Source organism: Buteo buteo, chromosome 16 (genome assembly GCF_964188355.1).
Source record: "Buteo buteo chromosome 16, bButBut1.hap1.1, whole genome shotgun sequence".
In the NCBI taxonomy this organism is placed as follows: domain Eukaryota; kingdom Metazoa; phylum Chordata; class Aves; order Accipitriformes; family Accipitridae; genus Buteo; species Buteo buteo.
In genome coordinates this window covers 15694230-15716547 of record NC_134186.1, presented here as the reverse complement: position 1 = coordinate 15716547, position 22318 = coordinate 15694230, and the positions used below count along the sequence as shown (strand labels likewise).

The 22318-nt window shown below is 38.2% G+C and overlaps 1 protein-coding gene across 5 annotated transcripts in view; it reads right to left on the bottom strand.

The window, feature by feature from the left end:
* The window catches only part of ABCC8 (ATP binding cassette subfamily C member 8), an 80906-nt gene that overhangs the window by 1404 nt on the left and 57184 nt on the right, over positions 1-22318 (bottom strand). For all 5 annotated transcript variants that reach the window (XM_075047976.1, XM_075047978.1, XM_075047979.1 and 2 more), the window contains 16 exons: positions 21304-21429; positions 20501-20600; positions 19636-19883; positions 18480-18640; positions 17259-17328; positions 16407-16564; positions 15109-15201; positions 10818-10920; positions 9270-9383; positions 8514-8634; positions 8221-8351; positions 7415-7493; positions 6422-6530; positions 4749-4852; positions 3734-3867; positions 2304-2366 (listed from right to left, as the gene is read on the bottom strand). In XM_075047976.1, coding sequence (XP_074904077.1) covers positions 2304-2366; positions 3734-3867; positions 4749-4852; positions 6422-6530; positions 7415-7493; positions 8221-8351; positions 8514-8634; positions 9270-9383; positions 10818-10920; positions 15109-15201; positions 16407-16564; positions 17259-17328; positions 18480-18640; positions 19636-19883; positions 20501-20600; positions 21304-21429 — 1914 coding nt within the window. The remainder of the gene's footprint in view (positions 1-2303; positions 2367-3733; positions 3868-4748; positions 4853-6421; positions 6531-7414; positions 7494-8220; positions 8352-8513; positions 8635-9269; positions 9384-10817; positions 10921-15108; positions 15202-16406; positions 16565-17258; positions 17329-18479; positions 18641-19635; positions 19884-20500; positions 20601-21303; positions 21430-22318) is intronic.

Here is a 22318-nt window from a genome sequence, read left to right as displayed (position 1 = left end):
TAGAACTACACACAACATTCAAGGTATGGGTGAACTACAGACTTATGTAGTGGTATGATGTTTTCTTTTTTGTTCTCTACCCTTTTCCTAGTAAGCCCTAACATACGATTATTTTATTAGGAAGAAACCTCCCCAGTTCTTTCCACAGTGAATACTGAAAAGAATTAATTTAACTTTTTTGCAGTGCCGTTATCTTTTCTGAGCATTCCTTCCACGTGTCAATTATCAAATGGCCCTATAGACTGACAGACTTTTGCTCCCAGTGTGTTTCAGGGGTTCATGGATTCACGAATTCAGTTTTGATGGCTTCCAGAAGCTGCTCTCATAATTTTTTATTTTTTTTTGGCCTGCCTTACTGCATTTTCACATGTAACATGCCAGAACTTATGATCATTTCTGTTTTCTTTATTTGGCTTTGAGTTCAGCTTTTACAAAAATACCTTCTTGTTTCTAATAGCCTTTTCTATTTGTTTAGTCATACCAGGTTCTTTCTATCCTTACTCAAGCCTTTCCAAATAAATAGCATGCATTGGCTCTGAGATTTCTGAATAAAATCCTTCAGTAATTTCCATGATCTCTGTCAGATTCAATTTTCTTTGCTTCCTCTTTCAGCTTTGTTTTTCCCCTCATTTATTTTTGGGTTTTGTTTTTAGCAAGCCTCCTCATTTTTGCAGAATTCCACTTTTTAAAGTTGAGTGTAACTGCATTGGATTTTTTGGGTCTGCATTACTCCTGCAGGGATATTTAATCTCAGCATACTGTGGACCCTGTTACATAATCGCTCTTCACCCATAAGGTTCCTAATCAGATCTGGGGCACTCTCAGTACCAAAACAACTCTTTTATTTCCTTCTGTGGCTTCCTAGCCAGATGTTCCATATAATAATCACTGATGGTATCTACAAATCTCATCTCTGCTACAGTCCTTCTGTGACATTTATCCAGTCCCCAGGCAGGGGAAGGGGACTGAAATATCACATTCTAGTTGTACTTCCTGCCCTTGTTGTCTAATCTCTTTCAGTATAACACAATCAGTGCTGCCATGCTGGTAAAGTAACATAGATAATATAGACCCCGTACTATACTATTCCTATCTTCCCAAGCACAAATTAGGAATATATGGCTTTCTCTGAAAAAAAAACCCAACCCACCACCCCAACCCAAAACCAAATCAAAAACAAACAACAAAACACCAAACAAAAAACGCAAACCACTACCCAAAAGCCCCCCAAACCCCCACATTGTTTCTACTACAGAGCATTTTGAATGCAAACCCACCTACTGTAAATCACATTTACATTCAGAAGTAAAAACAAAGTAAGTTTATTCTAAAATGCTGTTTGTTTGAACTGTGCAGTTTAAAACTCACTAAAAGAATGAAAGACTAATACACTTTCTCAGCCTATGCCTAAACAAACTGAAAAAGATATATAAATGCAAAATGCAGTGCAACTCAATTTTCATGCAGAGAAATCAGGAAATTTAATGCTTATGATTCCTTTGCTTTTTTTATAATGACACACTGAATGGATACCATAAGATAAATCAGGTTTTCTATTACACATTTGCTAGGTGAAAATAAAAAGATGCTGTAAGATTCCTGAGCATAGATTTCTTGAGTTGTATTTAATTTTTAAATTTTAAGAAGCATAATGACTAATTTCATCTCCCTGAAATATGTGTATTTTTAGAAAATAGAGGACTGAAAGATATGTACTACTTCTGACATATCTGTTGAGCCAACTGCTTTGATTCAAGTCAAATCTCTTTCATAAACAATTTCCTTACAGATACTCGAGATCTTTGTATAATCACTTCAAGAATACGCGAACTTAAAATCCATCACTGTCAACAGGGAAGGAATGTTTGTTTTTAAAAGTTAGTAAGATTCTCATTTATTTGTTCAAATTCTGAAAGACAATTGCTTTATCCAGTGGCAGAACTAGTACACAATTTTACTTGTCCTTAGTGAAATTATTGTAGCTTGATGAAACATATTCTTAGATTTCACAGTAGTCAAAGTCATATTATATTTTAAATTAGCCTAAAATGGATAACAGAAAATAGACCACATACTTAGATTACATGTCTTTACAGGCAGACTTAGCATCACACAACACATTTAAGAAACATGTATTTAAATAAGAAAGTAGTTTAAAATGGAAAAGAAAGTTTGCACTTAAATACCACTTAAAAAAATGATTAATGGCCAAATTAACACATTTATTAACATTGACAAGAATTGACTAATGTGGCATTTCTGATTCTTGTTTGCATTAGAACGGCAGCAGGGACTGTACTTACTGCTATTGTAACTACAGTACGGTCAGCGAATGCAGTCATGACTACCTTCTGGAGTATGTTCTCCTGTGAAAAGAAAAACATTTGTTGCTTTTCAAACAACAGAAGTTACATGATAGACAGACAGACACTAAGAAGGCTTAAGTAACCACTGATTATTACATGCTTTTATTGATCCTTCATTACAGAAATAAAAAACTAACTACATGTCAGAACTAAGTCAGAGCCTGGTCTCCAGTTAGATAGCCCTGCTCGATCCTGCCACCCCCACTGCCTCTGCGCTTCAGTGCACAGGAGAGCTGTGCTCTGGCCCCCAAACCCCTGCTATCCTGACCTCAGTTTTACAGTGAGGAAATCAAAGATCGATTCAGGGTCCTGCCAGCCTGCCTGCATGCTGGCACCTCTGCGGTGCATTCTTCACCCTGCTGCAAGCCCAGGAATGTCCCAGCACAACGGGGACATCTAACACCAAGGGGTGGCAGGGATAAGCAAGGGAGTGTGCTGTACCTGGCACAGTTAACAGTGGAGATGATATTTAAGATGGTCTTAACGTACATAGTTCTCACTCAACAGGTACTCATCCTTTGCTATTTAGAAAACATGTTGTTGTGTACCAAACTCTGCCCAGAAATGTCACTAGCACAGATACCTTTATTTGTTATTATCTGTTCTTTAGATATGTATCTTAAGGGAGGAACTATAACCTCAGTGCATCAAAATTCAAAATGTCTTTTAACTGGGCTGCGTACAGTCTAATTCCCAACCTTACTGACACCCAACACATTAACATTTTACCTAACTAAAAATTATAGCTGTTATAACAAACCCCTTCAATTATATTCTTTACTCAGAATAACCATGAAGACTGAAACATTTCTCATAACATAACAGAGGAAAAAAAATCCTAAGAATATACTGTTCTATTTGGCTAAAATCCAGTCAGTATGCTATTATCGTGTGGTTTAACCTCTGTCTAGCAATTTCAGGCAATTCATGCAATAACCTAGTATGTCTTTTCTATGTCTCTGTTTATCTCCTTGACTCTACTTTCAAACCTTCTAATCCTCCTGACTTGTGCTGTCCATCGTGCTGTTGAAATCTGCTTGCCAATTTACCCTTCACTGATCATCCTAGCTGACCTTCCACAGCTTTATTTACTTTAGGAAATCAAACTGCCCATTAAAATAACATGCTTCATTTTCCTACTGCAAGCAATGCTGGAATAACTATTAAACACCTGGTAAAACAATTTAAAAGCTCTTTAGATCAGTCAGCAATGACTCACAACTACCTGGACTTGTGAACACATCTGCATTAAATATGGTGTAAGCATATTACAGAGCAGATAGAATTGCTTTCCACATTTTTCTTTGCATATTAGTGGTTGTGTCCCCCTCAAGGAAAACCAGAAATCAGAAACACTCCAAACTCACTGTTGCCATGTCAATAGATGCTGTGGCTTCATCCATGATGAAGATGCTCGTCTTCCGCACAAAAGCCCTTGCTAGGCAGAACAGCTGTCTTTGGCCCTGGCTAAAGTTTTCACCCCCTTCTGTGACTATAGCATCTGGAAATGATATAGCAAAAATAGTATTTATGGTGTCTGCCTGTGTGTGTGTATGAGAGGGTCAGATCAGAGTAAAGCATATGTTTGGAAAATTACGTCTTTCTTAGAGCATAAAGACTTTCAAAGTAACATTTCCTAGGTCTACAGCTGCTGCTGACCCTATTTTTCCTGTTTATTTCCACTGTTCAAAACAAGTACTTCTGTCTCATGATATTCTTCATATCTATTAGACATCAAAGTAGCTAAGGAAGTTTAAGAGCAAGTTGCTCTGGAACACGTGCAGTCTAGGACACTGCATCCCCCCTGTCAAAGTGGCATCCACCATTTCTTTACCCTAAGGCTTTATAATGTACCATTTTTAAGGTTTGGGTTTGTTTTGGGGTTTTTTTTCATGGCCAAATGCTTCACACCTTTAAGCTTCTCAAATCTTCCTCCCTGGACACAAGTATTGGAAAATACAAAAGAACATATTCTAGATAACACCTGACTTGATACCTTATTTGAATTCACAAGACCTGTAAACCTCAATGGTTCATAACGAAGACATACTGAGATAAAATAATAATTTTACCATTGATTTGAATAGAAAAGGATTCTGCCCTTTTAAGGGAGTTATATGGATATAGGGATAGAGAGGGATATATGGATATAGGATAGAGGGATATATGGATATAGGATATCCTATATCCTTAGATATAGGATATAAGGCTAAGGGAGTTATATGGATATAGGACCTTTGCCTGCAGGCAAACACTTTTTGTCACCTTCCACAAACCTAAAATGCTTTTTCTTCAGCAACTACCTTTTTAATAAATAGTAAGTGTGAAACAGGAATGTTGTGAACACTGGAAGCAATCTTCTCAAGAAAGAAGTCTTATTACCTAGGCCCCCAGGGAGCGCTTTCACCACATGCTTGAGCTGTGCTATTTCCAATGCTTCCCACAGCATGCTGTCAGTGCACTTCTTCTCAGGGTCCAAGTTAAACCTACAGTTATGTGTAATTCAAGAATATCAGTCAATACAAACTTCTGCAACTTATTTCTTCTTTCAGTGTGCTTAGAAACAAACATGCAAATAATCAGAATCGTATGCTAAAGATCTGGGCCTGATTGTGATCTAACATTAGTATAAATGCACCGAGTTTTGCAGACGTAGTCAACATTTATACCAATGTGATTAAGAACAAAATTTGACTCTCTCAGTTGCACAGAATGGGAAAAGCTTTCTGTTTTGCAGATACCTTTGTGGTTTTAGAATTTATTTTGTTCTGAATAAAGAAATTCTCATGTTTTACTAGAAAAAGCTCTGAAGAAAAAAGCTGTGAATATAATCAGTTTAAATTAACATTCATTTTTAACAAAGGCCAAAATTCTACCATCTCTCCTTTTAAATCCAATGTCTCTTTGCTATAGAAATTCTAAACAGAACAATCAAGCTTCATACTGAATTATAAAATGCAAGTCTTCACTACAACCGAACAAATCTTGGATTTATGAACAGATGAATGTTATTTTAGCTTGCTGTAGCCCACAAATGATAGCAACAAATGTGAATGTCATTATCATATTAATATACAGAATGATAATCAGAAATAAAAGATTTAATGGTGCATAACACTTTATTTTTACTTTTTACTCCTACTGTATGTGCTGTCAATGACCAATGCTGGCCTAAATAAATTTTTTAATAGGTTAATTAATAAAACAAAGGTATACAGTCACCTCATCTTCTGACACAATTCAATCATGCTCTATTCAGGCAAGTTCAGGAGATAATCTTGGGATCTGTATTAGCGTGGAGTCAGCAAACCACAGAAGCCTATATTATTTTCAGTGAACTTTGACTTTTATGTAGAAACTGTAACTGCAGGTGATGTAACTCTGCACTGAGCATTGTACTGTTTCTTTCTAAGGTAAATGCCACAGACATAAGGAAGGACATTTGTTTGAAACTGTGGTACTTTCTGCCACTGTTTCTATTGCATCATCCTCTCAGAGAGAGTGGGGGCAGGGGAAGAAACAAGGTGTTTATTCTCAGATGAAAGAACATCGCAAAGACTAGAAGAGCAACACGGATAGAGGCTCCAGGATAAAATACCCCAGACTTCCCCCAGTACTTCTCATATTGTTCTATTGCTTCCTCTTTTTCTACATAAATGTTTTAGTCTGCATTTTTTCCATCTCATTTTTTAAAGCAGACAGATGAAAACAGATGTAGGAGAAAGGTTTCAAGAAGTGCTGGTGGTTATAGGTATTTGATCAGTGAGCTAAACTGATTACTCGATCCTGGAGAAATAGTGACTTTCCCTACTTCCCAGGCATGGGATGCCTTCTGCCCACAGTGTGCTGACCAGGCTCAGGCACTGGGAAGGTGCAGTCTGGCAAGGGTGGGTAAAAAGGACAGAAGGCAGTGATCCTCCCTACTCCAACTGAGGATACTGCAATTGAAGAGTTTGCTATCAGCAATCCTGTAAAAGTCATTATATGGTATAATTACAGTACATACTGGCTTATAACTCATTATATAGTTTTTATTGTTGGTGCCTAATGCTTACCGGATTGTTCCGCTGAATAAAATAGGATCTTGGAGAATGATTGACAGCCTGGATCTCAACGTCTGTAAGGGGAGCTTAGCGATATCTATACCATCAATTATAATCCTTCCTATTCAAAAGAAAATGGATAGTCTGCTAGACTGTTTATCATGCCACACAGCTGTCAGTAAAGACATGGCTTACTTTCAGCTTACAATACAGTACAGCAGGAACAGGCCTTGAATGGCATATCCCCTTATTCATTAATGAAACAAGTTTTGGTTAAGCAACAAGCACAATTGTCTTGAGACTAAGTCTCAGCTGGGAAGAATACGAAGTGTACCTGTAGTATTTTGTAAATGATTAGACACACTACTTATCTGCTTGACCATTACAAACATCTATCAAACAGCAAGGCAAGAGGTTACTCAATCAGGGACTAGCTACCAGGGGGAACAAGCATTTCAGAAAGCCAAATTATTATTGAGGACTTTGAAATTTTATCTCCAAGTACAACTGTCTGGCTCTGCATAAAGGTCCTGTGGGCAATGTGGCTGGGAAACCGAGGCTAAAATTTTTTGAGATGCACAGGAAGACACTCATGAGGTACGTGGACGTGGCACACATAGCAGGAAAGATGGCAAGAAATTCCAGGGCAGCAGGCCAAAAGGCAATCCCCAGTTGCTGAGTTTTCTGGGCCTGTGGGTCCTATCTGTGCCTTGTGCATGGACCCATCATTGTACTTGAACACCTTCCTTCCCCTTTTATAGTTTGCTCCTACTGCTGTGATTTAACAGCACAAAAGGACTTTTCCTTCTGTCAAGTAGGATTTTTATTGATCCAGCTTATCAATGGCACAGCTGTTAGGTAACAGATGATATCATATTTAAATGAGGCCAGAGAGTATGTCCTGCAGATTCAGAAATCGCACTTCAAAGCTGCTGCTGTTCAGGAAGGACTACCAAAGCACCTTCAGGAGCTAAGCTTAACCAACATGAAAAAGTGTAATTTTACCTTCAAAAGTGTCAACCATTCTGAAAAATGCAAGAGAGAAGGAGGATTTTCCACTGCCTGTTCGGCCGCAGATTCCAATCTGTGTCACAGAAAGCAGATGAACATCAGGTGAGCAGAAGTGGATAATGTCCGTATTTGAACTTAAGATGAGTGGACAGAGCTTTTCCAATCCATGTGATCCTCATGTCCTCCTGACAGTTCAGTCAGACTTGAACTGGCCATAACAGAGTCCCTAAGTTTGCTCTTTGTCTTTAGGGGTCTGAGCATTTAGGGATAAACCAAGGCCAGTCCTATATACAGGAACAATAGGAGAGTGACACAGAGGAACAGAAGGAGAGCTAGCCAGTGCTGCAAGCAAAACTTCAGATCCTGACGTGGCCTTGTTTAGCAGGAAGGACACAGGCAAACAGGACTAAGGAGGAGAAAACCAACAGAGAAAAAACAGAGACGCAATGAAGCAGAAGAGAAATGGGAATAAAGGCAATGGGAATAAAGGCAAGGGAACCACATGGGAATGATGGAAAGTAGGTCTAACAGTAAAGGGTCACTGTCACTTCTTTTGACACTGTATGCTGACAGCAGGGCACTGGGATACTGAGAAGTGGTGTGTAGTTCTAACTTCTCACTATAACATATACCTAAACACACCCAACTAAGAAACCCATAGACTCCTCTACAGTGTACTACATTCTTTTAGAGCAAAAATTCTGTAATTCAGTCATCAAAACATACTGTATGTTTTTTCAACTCTGATTTCTGTGATGTGCTAGTCTAAAAAACTTCTCAGAATCACTGCAGTTCTCTACCTTTTGTCCTGGAGAGATGTGGGCATTGACATGCTTTAGCACTGGCTTTAAGTTGCTGTCATATCGGACACTGAGGTTCTGGATTTGGATCTCCCCTCTGTCTGGCCAGTTCTGGGGAATCTGTGAGGAAGCTGTACCAAGAGCACAGGGGAAAAAAAACAAGGAACCAATCCTCTCATAATAAATTCATCAGCTCATTAAGTGATTTACTACATTTTTTCATGGTAATACAGTGCAAAAATCATTAAAATTTCAGCAAGCTCTTTCTGCATGCTGCACAAAACTGCACTTACAAAGGAGCCCTTCGTAATTTTCAGCTTCTGTTTTGAGAAGGCCATTGATTCTTTTCACCGCACCCAGCTGGATCTCCATGTCAGCCAGGTTACGAACCATCCAATTCAGATAGTTAGACACCTAATGTAAAGCAAATACACTGCTAAATTCCAGATTTTTAGTAGTTTGCATCATTTGACCAGCATGCAGTTTATATTCCTCCACAGTAACGCTTGTTCAGCCTTCATAAGCTGAAGTTGTGAATGAACTGTACAGTACACATCAACAGGGTGATAACAATAACTAAAGTTTAAATTTCCTAGCTGCAGTGCAAAGATACTTTGGTACTATGGAGATCTGATCTACACCAACAGGAAAGAGGGAGGGGAACAGTAAAGACAGATGAAAAGACATCATATTGGTAACTTAAGGTTTGACAGTCTAGAATGATGTACCAGGGCATAATTACAATTGATGCACTGAAAAAATATTCTTCACAATGGAAAACAATATAAAAAGATATGATGCAACTTGGCCATGTTTTGTTGACATATTTGAACTAATACTACAATAAATATTTTATCTAACAACTGAAGAAAGCATATACTCAAATATGTCAACCACTGAATGTGAACTGAAGTTAACACATGGTTTCAGTGATGTTACAGTACCCACTATAGATGTACAGACACCTTCGATCTTCCTGTTCACCTTTGTGCCCTGAAGAATTACAAAAATATGTTGGGGAGAGACAGAAAGGGTCCTGAGATTCTTACCATAAGAGCATAGGTTAGTCCCAAGCCTACAAGTCCTGAAGAGAGTTTACTATACAGGCAACTGGTAATAGAAGTGACAGCTGCTATGAGTACCACACATGCTCCAATGTACTCCTGAAGGAATATGAATAAGCTCCATCACTGTTAAGTCTACAAATGATTAAAACGTTCTCATAACTTTGCATACCAAATAACAAACCCATTGCACAGTTTGAAATACAGGCAGAAAACACCATGTAACTCCATACACACCCTGTCTAGGAACCCATTCTCATTGCCTTTAACGTGGCTGTGCTGTTTGGAAAGGCTGTTGTACACAGAAGGAGTTGTACCAACACTCCTAATCTTCTTCTGGAGAAGTCAATACAGATATTTTAAGCATGTAATGGAGATGACTGAAACTGTGCAGCTGATGTTACCTGGGGTAGGAGGGAAATGCTCATGTGATCCACTCTGTGAGCAGATCCTCTCTGTGGCTGATTATGAACTGCTGGGAGGCACTGCTATTGCTGCTGAGTGGCTACAATCCACATTTGTTCAAACAAGCTGTTCTTGCACAGCGTGTATCTGTTAGTTGGACTGTGTCCACCCATGATGGTGTTTTTGCTGTTTTAATTTAAATCATTAGTGATTTGACTTCCCACAGACAAGTCTTTGTCAAAAATATGTAACAGACTAGAAAATGAACCACGCAGGAGGAAAACTGTCACTTGTCTATGTTTGTACTGTTTAGTGATCCAGGCATTGATCAGAATTAGGGACTTCAGGTGGTCTAGGACTGAACATATAAAAGGATAATAACATTTTATTTAAGTCGTACTCAATATCTAAATTTAAGTAGCAAAAGGTACCAGCTAAAATGGAGTCCAAAATGGAGATATAGAGTGTGACATGAAATATGAGGTACACTTAGCACATATAAAAGGATCCCGTGTTACCATAACAGCGGTACTACACCTGTATCTAACAAAGTCTGATACAAATATCACCATCCACAACATAAAATTCCTTGATTTGCTTCTCAAGAAATTGTTTTTAATAAATAATTTCTCATGCCAGGCCACTTTACTGAGCACTCTAAGGAAACAGGCACCTGAGTATCTTTGGCATTCTTCAGATGACCCAAAATAGGCATAAACCTGTCTGTGTCCTTCTACTTATACAGAGAGCTTTCAAGATGTTGAAATGTTCCTGGGGAGCCACAAGGCAAAGGCCTGCTATCGCTGACTAACACAGTCCCATAAAGGCATTCTGGCTGGCGGCACAGCTTGACCAGCTCTGATCACTCTTCGCGCACAGAAGAGTCAATGTGACCTATAAAAACTATTCTTGTCTTGGAGAAACAGCTGCAGGCTACGGGAAAAATTTGTACTCCATTCAGTTTCCAGGATGGGTTGGGCACATGTTCATTAGAGAGATAGAGATATAAAGGGTAAAGGTATAGTTTCGAAACCCAGATGAGGCTGGATAACTGCTGGATGCCTCATCAGATTGCTTGGAATGAAGTAAAATAAATTCATTGTGCATACACAAAAATAATGTACTTGCCATGCGGACTTCCAGCCAGCGATTGGCAGCTGTAAGGAAAAGGGAAGCGATGTTGTTGGAGTCTGTGTATTCAAGAAGTTTTTGTCGAAATTTGGCTTCATACCTAAAAAAAAAAAAAAAAAAAAAAAAAAAAAAAAAAGGTCAGGCCTTGGGGTCTTGGATAAATGAAAAATAAAAATAAAATTTAATTTCTGGGGGTATATGGTCATGGACAGCTTGACACAGAATCTAAATCAGCCTATCAATAATTCAGAGTGACATCTTCTGTAGACTTGTATTAGACACATACAAACTGTATTTGTAAAATATCTTCAAGAGTAAATGGATGTTATTGCATTGATGAAACACTATATGGGACTTCTGGATCACACTGGGCATTTTCTAAATGTATTTTATTACACGGTAACTAAGAAAGACAAATCTGAAACTAAAAACATTAAAAATATATGAGAGAACACATGCATGTACTTGTGAAAAGAAGTATTAATGCATCAGAACACAGTTCCTCTTCTCAATCATATAAGCAGAAGTTTTAAAATTTATGTTACTGCAACGCCTAGAAATTGTAACCATTTATGAAGTATAAATTCAAAGTACGGCCAGTCATGGTAGCTCCAGTGTTAGACAAACATGTTTGTTCTTATCACTAAACAAATGGAGCACTTTGGAAAACAAAAGTTGAAGCACATGGTGCAACAAAAGTTACAGACTGGAAAGAAACGTATCATGTCCCCTCACTCCCCCATGAATTAGCCACAGAACACAAAATAAGATTAATGGCAAATAGGTCTGTTTACAGTTTATGATAGTGAATCTGCACCCTCTCATCAGAATAGTTGCATCAATGAATTCTGCCTTGAAATCAGCAGATATGGAAGATGATTCCCTGTTACGCCCATTTAGACCAGGGTCTTGGCAAGCATGCGAGTCAGTCAGTCATGCCTTTTAGGTGGGCATATTTATTTGCATAGGTGTAAATTAATGTGATGTGTTAATAATAAAGTGTATCAATAATTATGTCTAATAATAAAGGAGAAGTCTGGCACAAAAGCTTTTTCCACGGTAGTAACAGAAGCTTGAAGGCCTGAAGATCTAGTTGAAGCACCCAAAGCTTGCCTTTTTCCCCACCTTTATTACATTAGCAAGTTAACAAACTTGCTAATCTCCCCCTATAAAACCTGGCCCTATTTATATCCTTAGCTATTACGGTGCAACAAGCACTACTTGTTTATAAACTCAGCTCTCCTTATACTGATATGAGAGAAAGATATGACAATGTTTTGTTTAAGTGTGAAGTACATAGCTTAGAGAAGCTTTCAAATTTGTTCACTGCAGAGTATCTTAATCCTTCTTCTGATTACAGTATAATAAAGTTACAACTTTACATAAATCATTTATGCTTCTGAGGATAAGAAATAAGTGCCACTTTGTGGAAATAATTCAGCTGTTCACAACTTAGCCAATGTGTCAAGACATAAGAGACATGTCTGCTGTGTGCAATGGAGAATGGCCTGGGCTGGCTCCAAGCGTGTTTGCATAGCCTGGAGTGGCTGTTCCCAAAAGTGAGCATTAGTGTCACACAGTGTCAGAGTTAGTTAGCCCTGCCTTTCTCAGGATGAATTGCCCTCAGTGCCCTACCATACAGAGGTGGCTGTACTGCTTCTGGAACCAATCCACTCACATTTAACTTTCACATCTCTATACCATGAGGTATTACGTGATGCAGATATGCCTCAGAAGATGTGAGGTTTGCATCATGAGTCAGTCATGCATATGCACGTGGAACAGGGATTCAGACAAAGTTACCACTGTTGGTGGAGTACTGCAGAAATATCAGAAAGTGGCCCCAGATCACCAGGCCTCTCAGAATACAGATTGGTCATTGCAGAAGCCTTCACATTTACATTTTACCGATTGTTTAGCACCAATGCTATCTGAGGTGCCAGATAGCAAACTATAAATCAGGCCAGGGCATCTGCTGAAGGTGTATTTATAGCTGCAGCAGTAGCTGTCTTTCTGGTCTCCCCCTGGATTTTTTTTTTTTTTTAATTTCTTTCCTTATGCATTCTGAGTAAGTGCAGGACGGAGAGTTACCAAGGGTAAGGACACTCCACGAATAACTGGCACCTAACTTAATGACTGGATTCCTGAATTAGTGTTATTTTTAGGGATGCTCAAGCTAGCAAGTCTAAACTCCACTGCTGCTAACATGTTAGGCAGCTGAAAAGCTACACAGTCCTAAAAATAGCTAGGTTACCAGCTGATGCGGGACACTGGCAGGCAGATAGAATACAGAACTTGCTGAATGCACATGGCTGTTTGGGTCAGAAACACATCAGTTACTGCAGGATTTAAGAAAAAGGAGGCATGAAACAATTCTTTTAACAGAGGAATTCATTTCAAGGTGACAGGAAGAATCAAGAGGGAATGCTCCAAAAGACTGAAAATATTAGCTAGATAGTATTGAATATTATTTATTGCATCAACACCTGAAAACATACGGCCATAATACTCTAAAGATCCTGTTGATGAAGCAGAAGAATTTATGGATAAATGAGAAAAACAACAATTAAAAGAGAAATTGAATTTCTTTAAAACTGAACATAGACATAGCTACAAACTAAAGAACACTCTTGGCACTTAATGAATTAAATATCCAATAATAGTAATTAATAATGGAAAATACTATGCTGTTCTACCACTCTTCAGGAAGATATCTTCAGTCAATAAGAAACAAACTCTTAAATTGGTTGTTCTTTCATTAAGCTATCTATACCCTATTTAGAATAATTTAAGAAAAGTTAAGTTTGTGCATTACTTCTATTATAAAATAAAAATTATATGTTAGGAGGAATAAGCAGTACTGTTTCAAAGATAGAATGGTAACAGTAATAATTAACCAACAAAACGTGTAGACATCTAGATGAGATGTGTGTGGAAGACAGTTGACCGCATTTGAGTCAACTGGGAAAAGACAAGAATAGCACTAGTGCAGGGAAAGCAGCTGGTAAGCTCAGCAGTAGCTTTACTGGCACCTCTGCTAGTATCAGTGTGACTGCTGTTTTTGTAACACAGATTGTCCTGGTTTCAGCTGGGATAGAGTTAATTGTCTTCCTACTAGCTGGTACAGTGCTGTTTTGAGTTCAGTATGAGAAGAATGTTGATAACACTGATGTTTGCAGTTGTTGCTAAGTAATGTTTAGTCTAAAGTCAAGGATTTTTCAGCTTCTCAAGTCCAGCCAGTGAGAAAGCTGGAGGGGCACAAGGAGTTGGCACAGGACACAGCCAGGACAGCTGACCCAAATTGGCCAACAGGGTATTTCATACCATGTGTCATCACATCCAGTATATAAACTGGGGGGAGTGGGGGCAGGGGATCACCGCTCGGGGACTAAGTGGGTGTCGATCGGTGGGTGGTGAGCAATTGCACTGCGCATCATTTGTACATTCCAATCCTTTTATTATTACTGTTGTCATTGTATTAGTGTTATCATTATCGTTATTAGTTTTTTCTTTTCTGTTCTATTAAACCATTCTTATCCCAACCCACGGGTTTTGCCTCTTTTCCCGATTTTCTCCCCCATCCCACTGGGTGGGGGGGCAGTGAGTGAGTGGCTGTGTGGTGCTTAGTTGCTGGCTGGGATTAAACCACGACACAGATGCACAACCCAGGCATGTTATCAGGTATTTCTGGGCTGCTCCTGTGAGCTAATGTGGACAGAAAAATGAATCAAAACAGGCGATCAAAGACTTTGCCTCCAGCTTCTGTATTTTCAAGGTCAGTATGAACAACCACATTTTCAGCTAGCAATCTGAAAATAATTTAGGGTGCTATTGTATCCTCTGAAGTCACTAGCATGCACAGTTTATCTTACCAGGACATCAACTCATACACAAATTACTGTAGTATAACAAGTTAGTGCATATTAGTTGTTCCATGGAAACTGTCCAAGCGCACAGTCTGCCACACCGCATGCTGCAGTAATTGCAAGCTAATTTAGCTTCTTAAATCACATTTGCCCCCAAGTTTTTTTTCAGGCTGCGTGCAAGTATATGAAAAGTTACTGCCGGGCAGCTGACACACATTAGCTTGTTTTTCTACAGTAACTCCTTCACATGCAAAATGCTTAAAGTTCTTCAATGTTTTGGAGTTCCCCCTTACCAGTGTTTTGGGGACTCTGGATTTTCCAGGTGATCCAAATAACCATTACTTACAACTACACAATTGCAGAACAGAATCAGAGATAGATATTCAAAAGCAAGGTAATGTATGTTTCTTAAAAAACTATACCTGAAGGCTCGGATGGTGGTAAGACCTTCGACAGTCTCTGAAAAATGGGAGAGTAATGGTAGCTGAGTGCTGTCATCCAGCTGCTGCAGGTCCCTGGAAAGGGTTAGGAAAAGAATTCTCTAAAATGCCAGTTTTGTTGTGCAGTTATTCTCTTGAAACAGGCCCAGGGAGTGAAAGGGAATATTATCACAATAATTATATATGTAAGGTTCAGATAGATTGCAAGGCAGTGCTGCATGTCTCTGAGCAGGGAACGTAGAACCCAGGAGGGTTTTTCTTTTAAGATTTGAATACTAACAGTGCTGGAATTCAAATGGGTCTTTTCCCTTTGCTGCCTTCCTTTGTTTCTCCTATACTCCTATTTCTTATAATAAATTGTTTATTCATTTAAACACTATTCTGGCTTCAGATACTGCAAATAAGAGTTCAAGTTAAGCAGAAGGCGAAATGCAACCTCCTCTCTCCCCCCTCTCCATCCCCAGATGACAGCACAACTTTTCACTCAGCTAACAGTATAGCTTATACACTCAGTAGAATAAATGTGAGCCTGTACTCATCGTTATGCTGTGCTTCTCAATATCATGTTTAGTCATCAAACCAGTGGAAGCACATGTGGGGTGAAATTCTATGTAGCCTCAGTTCCTTCCATCAGAAAGTAAATTGGTTGCAGACTCCCTCTTGATTCATGCATACATGAAGGGATAAATGCAGCATTGCTGCAAATGCTTTTTGAGTGCCACTGGGAGGGAAGCTGGATCACCTTAGAAGGAGAAAAATCACAGATATGGCTAAAATTTTGCAACTTGTTAAAAACCAAAAGGCACCCAGAACAAGAGAGGATGCTTGTGCACATTGGATACTTAATGGGCAGCAGTACCATAGTTACACTGCATTCTCCAGCCTCTCCCTGGCTTTACAGATTTCCACTTCTACCTGGACAGGCAGACATCAGTTTCCCTGTTATGTCACCACAATTTCTTGGACATGCCCAGCATACAGCCTTTGGGGAGGACAGAATCCAGCTGGGTTTGTGTGTCCTGTGAACTCTAAGGAACTTTGATCAGGGACAAAGACCCTGCTCATGCCTCCCAGAAGTTCTGCTTGAAGAGCTGTAGACAAAAGCACTTGTAAAATGGCACATTTTCACTGTAGTAGATTCGGCTCCCTTTCAGACAGGGCCATGGCTTTGACAGGACCGAATTTAAACATGAAGTTCCCCAGAACTGCAATTCTGCAATACAATTGTGCATTGCAGAAGATGTTTCTGTTGCCAGAATGATACAGGTTTATGCTCTTACCGTGATGCAACTCGGAAGTACTTCTGGATGAAGTAACACATGATTGCGAGGGGAACCAGGGCAATGAGAAACATCGGTGTGACGTATGAGATGACAGCAAGAGCAGATACACACAGCAAAGTGGAGCGACTCAAGCACTCCAGGGTAGCTGGAATGTGCTGTATAGATAAAGAAGAATAAGCACACAGAATCTTCCATAACTTACCAAGTTTAAAACAGCATTGTTTCATTTTTATTTCTCCCACTTACAAAAGGAAAAAAAAAATTGAGGATTTGAAGCACTAAACATACAGGCCTTCTTTTGAATTGACTCCTGGGTTTTGGGAAAGTCTGAAGGGACTTCTGTGGGGCTGCTTCATGTCTGCCATTGTGGACCACAATCCTCATGTCAGAATATTACAGATGGGATGCAACAGATGATTTCAGTGTCTGCATCGGTCCTATGAACTGGCAGTGCAGTCTGGGGTAAGTGGTGATAATTTGAATTTCAGTCATTTCTATTTTGGGCAACAGCATTTGCCTTTTTCTCATTTCATTTGCTCATATGTGCCAAGTTAATGTGTTTACCCACTTCTAAAAGAAGTAGATCCTCTTAATTTGGGGATATCGCTGTTGATCTAATTGTGCTTCCCTTTTCTATACAGGGCATCTTAAATAAATGGTTTTTCTATGTCCTTTTAAGATGAGGAATTAATTCTGAACCTAGAAAATCATGATGCAAATTGATACAGTAGTCAAAATTATAGATCATCAGTAAACTTCATCTAAATGAGTGCACAATGAATGAAAATCCAGTCTTTCAGACTGGGAAAGATAGGATAATTTGGCAGCTTGAATATATTTATTCAGTACCTGGTCAATGGTATTGCAGTCAGCTGAAAATCTGTTCAATATACTTCCCAGAGGTGTTGTTTCAAAAAACCTAAAATGAGACAAGGAATGGGAAAGATTACAATACTGATACTAGAATAGTTTTAAATTTTTTTTCTGTCTTCCTTAAGCTAGGTACTGTATCACAGACACAAGCAAATAAATTGACAGCCACAGTAAGGTTTCTTTTTTCCCCATAACCATGGCTTTCCATTAAAATGGCCATCTTGAATGTAACGCAACAGCAAGCATGTCCTCAGCTCCCTCTACTGCTTAAGCTACACAAATCACATGATTACATTTTAAAAAAATCCTTTCAGATTTGCAATTTGAGGTCTCTTCAATTCATGAAAAATGCAAACAAAGTTAAATCGCAAGTCTTGCATTTTTCTGGGAATAGAAATGCATAACTAGGAACAGATGTTGGAATAACTTATTAAAAGAACTTTCCTTTGTATTTGTATATGTAAAATGCAAACTTCATTATTGCTCTGTAATTGTTAATTGTTCCATAACTCATGTTGAATCTGAAGTCTAATTCTATCCTGAAAAAAGAGTTTTAAAAAAAAAAATTCTGAGGTTTTCCATGTATATTATTTCTCCATAATTTCTGGGTCAAATACAGTTGGCTTAAAGATAAGAAAGTATTTTTCCTAATGTGCAGTAACAGCTGCAGGTTTGAATCAAACTACAACTTTCCTTTCATGCATCAGAAAGAAAACTTAAGCAGGACAAAGGCCTTTACCAGTAGCTGTGCATCCCAGTGTACTCTGATGATGCCTGTGATGACACTTGTCTAAGCTCATTATCTTTCATAGGCTCTCACAATTGCTGCCTGACAGTAAGTATTTCCAGTGATTAAGATTATGATGCACACTATGAATTAACTGTACAACATATTGATCAATAATTGCGTTTTCTCTCCAATTAAAAACAGCAAAGAGAAATTAAACATGCATGGAAGTAAATCTCTAAAGTTGCAGTCAGGCAGTAAAAACAGTTGGCTAGTGTCTAGGAACTCAAGCAGCCTGGGTACCATTTTCAAAAATTGCTCAGTAGTTTGATACCTGGTGATTTTCAATGACAAATTAAAAAAAATATGATTCACAGTAACTTCTTAATAAAAAACTGTGCTTAGAAGACTGCCTTGAAGTAAGGAACACAAAATGACTACAATACAATTTGTGTTACAGTCAGGAATACCTCATTGGAGCCAAAATAATTTTATTTAGTAAAGAAGAATGTAGCTTTTTGGTGACTTTCAAGCCAGTCCACTCCACCGCTATTGATGTGACCAGACATAATACAATCCCAAGACAGCAGAGAATGCTGAACACTTTTGAATATGGAGAATGGTTGAAATCCTAAGAAACAAAGAAAGAGTAACAAAATTATTCACTGTAAAGTATGTTTAAAATTTATTGTAAAAACACAAATGCAGGACCGAAAAAATCTAAGGAGTAAATCCTTTTTCCTCCCTAAATTAAACTGCCAGTGATTTTCAACCATCTTAAACCATAGTTTATTATTTTGGACAGAGGACTGTTTGCATGAAAATAAGAGATTAATCAGAAATTTGAAGTCATAGAATACTACAAAAAACCCTTAAAAGATATATTTGATAATTTAATCTGAAGGAAAAAAAAACATCTTCAAAGCATTTCTTACAGCTTTGTTGTTTTGGTCTATTTTTTGAATAGGAACAGAATATAATAGTTTTTATTTTGAAATACTTATTTCATATTAAAACCCAGCATCAATAAAGCATATTTTAGAGATGAAAGTATGACTCCAGTGAAATTACACATGCACCTCCTGAACATTAACGTGGATTATTTTCAGGCACTAAATCCCGATAAAGAAAACAATCCCACTTCTAACAAAATCCCTCCACTACTGCTTTATACATACAGAGTAACCTGCTAGGTAACACTGTGGTCAGTTCCATGTGGAATTCACACAAAAACCAACCAAAAAAGTGTGCTCATCATAAAAAAAATAAATCTGTGTTTCCTGTACGTTACAAAACCTGAAAGCCCTACTTGCAGTGGGAATGCAACAGTACAGGAAAAAGAAAAAAGAACTACAATATCAAAATTACTTTGGAGACCAAGGTTCAGGCACATCAGCTAGATGATGAAAATACAACAAATCTAGGAAAAGGAGAACAACTGCACAAAACTTAACTGTCAGTTTCGTTGCACTGTGTACCTGAAAATGCATTAACCTTCAAAATACTCTGGAAAGGCTCTACTACTAGAAATATAGCACATCATATGCAAATCTTGGAGCAGAGGTTGACAGCAGCAGGTCACCACCAGTTAAATCATAAAAGGAAGGTGAACGAGGTGTTGCATACCTCACAGTCGGAGCAGTTTTTCAGCTCTAGCTCTGTCTTCACAGAAATGGCCTCTGAGGTCCAGCATGCCAGGCAGTAGTCGATGGCCACCATTACCGTGTGCTTCAGCAGTTGGGACAGAACCAGCAGTGGCAGAAGGAGGATTCCTGCTGCGCTGAGGTACTTGCCACAGGCTCTCCAGGGCATCTTTGCTCTCTGATGTAGCACCGAAGACAGGTTGTCTTCATCATCGCTTTCTGTTACTTCTTCTGCAATGAGCAAGAAAAAAGTACAGCCACACTGACTTAATCATACACACCTTTAGTAGGGACTGGCAAGTGGCAGCTACAAAACAGGTCTTACCATGCAAGATAAAAAGTGGCTTTAAGGTGAAATTAACTGTTTACACATGCACATATTAACCTGCTAAAGTTAGTAGTAATGCATGCTAAAAAGAAGCAAAAAACCTTAGCACTAGGCAATCAATGCCTTCAGCAATGTTTTTGCAAAAAAAAAAAAAAGTACTAGCTTGATAAAAATGAATTGATATTTTTCCTATGTAAAACTTTAAACAAGTGTGCTTAGCTATTGACAGGTTTGAGGCTCACCCAGTATAAATTATTCAATATTATTCCTCTTTCATTATCAAAACATGTTCAAGTATAAGGAAAAAACCCTCAAAAGTTTGGAGGAAGCTATGATTTCCGAATGCTTGAAATCACTGTAGTCCAGAGATAAAATCAATGGAAATATCACTTTTATGAACCACGACCCACCTGAAAAATGATTATTCTCTTGCCAGTTTGAATTATGTTAATTCTTTCTAATATAATGCAACTGTGAAACAGTAATGTAGTGGTACTGGGCTCAAAGGGTGCCCTTTTACCTTCATCCTCTTCATCATCTTTCAGCAGAGCTTCACGGGAATACATAGTCCTCCGGAGGTTCGTTCTTTCCAAAACAGTTTTTCTTTCAATAATAGTCTCCTAAAAATGGACAGTTCATGTGTTTTCAGCCAGAGAATGACTAAAATAAAAATTACTAGCTATAACAAAATTTGTTTCCAATCAGACCATCAGTGAAAAATAAAAGTGAGAATCTTACAGCAGGGAGTCATAAGTGATTGATTTGCTACCTCTGTGTAAAACCTAAGGATATAAATTAAATATCTGACATTAATTTCAGGTTGTCAATCCCAACCCTCTTGGAATCTTAACTTGGACAGATATCGCTGAATTAATAAGAACTAAGATTAATATCTCATTCTTCCTGTGTTGTAGTATTAAAGACAAAATGTGTTAATGATTTAGAGAGCTTGATATCGGCGCATCTGAAAAACTTCTACCCAATGCAATGAGTAAATTCAGGCATATTTAGAGAAGCAGTGGTCAGTATTGCACATTACCAATGCTTTTCCTAAAATGGCCCTATTTATTATTCTTTAGACAAGAATATTTTGATAGGGCTTCTTATCAAGAATGGATCAGAGGCAACAGTATCAAGAAAGTATGAGATGTCCAGATGAAGGAATTTCTCTTAATAGATAAATAATAATGGTAATAGTAATACTACATTCCTACTAAGTTAGAAATCACACACAGCATGTCAATCCTTGCTAATGCTTTCAACCTAAGAAAAAAAAAAAAGTCACATGTTTTGCAAATGTCGATTGCCCTGCCCATCAAAAACCTTCTCCAGCTCTTGGTCTTGTCGATTCATTAATGTCTTCCAGTGTTCAAAGAGCTCAGTCTCTGATTTCTGAATGTCCTTGAGTGTTCCTTCTCTCTGGATGTTACCATCTTTCATTGCAATTATCTAAAAAGTTAGAAAGACAAGTGGTGAGATAAATAGCCACGTGTCTATTCATTTTAAAGCTACATTGCTCTGTCTGGAGAGAATTTTCTCTTTTCTTAAATAAAGACTATTTCTGCAAACAAATCTGTCTTCTAAAAAGACAGTGAAGTTATCTCTTGACTTTACCCCCTTCACTCAAGATGCTGCAAAACCAGGAACTTCCTGCACTTCATGCTTTCAGAAAGGAAGGCTGCTTTTAAGTAAGAAAGAACAGGGACCCCGTCAGCAGACAGGAGAGTGCATTACTCTTCCTAAATACAAGTCATTAGCAAGATCAGATATTAGAGTTCTCTTACCTCCTAAAAGGAAAAGGCTTTTAGTAACATACTGTGCACAGTGTGTTTTGCCTTCATTCAGGCAATTAGATATGAGCACGCTGGCTCTACCATCTGTTTGATATCATGGACCTGATAAGGAAAATTTGAATCCCTAAAGCTTTTAAAAGCATAAATAGTGGACAGTTTGAAAAAAAAATTACATATGCAAGACAAAGTCTGAAGGGTGTGGTTTCCAGGTTTATATCAGTGTAACTACATTATACACACAGTGTAACTACCTTCACTTTAGATCTGACAAGCAGAATTGGAAAATGAGGCGTGTGGATTGTAAACCCATGTGACATCATTAGAAAATAGTTAATGCAGTATTTTTCTCTCTCCCTGGAAACTTGGAAATTTCCATGGGCAGGGGGTGGGAAAATAATCTATTCCACTCATTGCGAAGAATTTACACCAGAAGAAAGGAAAAAATAAAGCAAACAAGAATCTTTTTTGTGGTCAATTTATTCAGGAAACCTGTAATTAGGCTGGACCTTGAATTCTTCTGAGGGTTTTGCTACAAAGATTTAGGA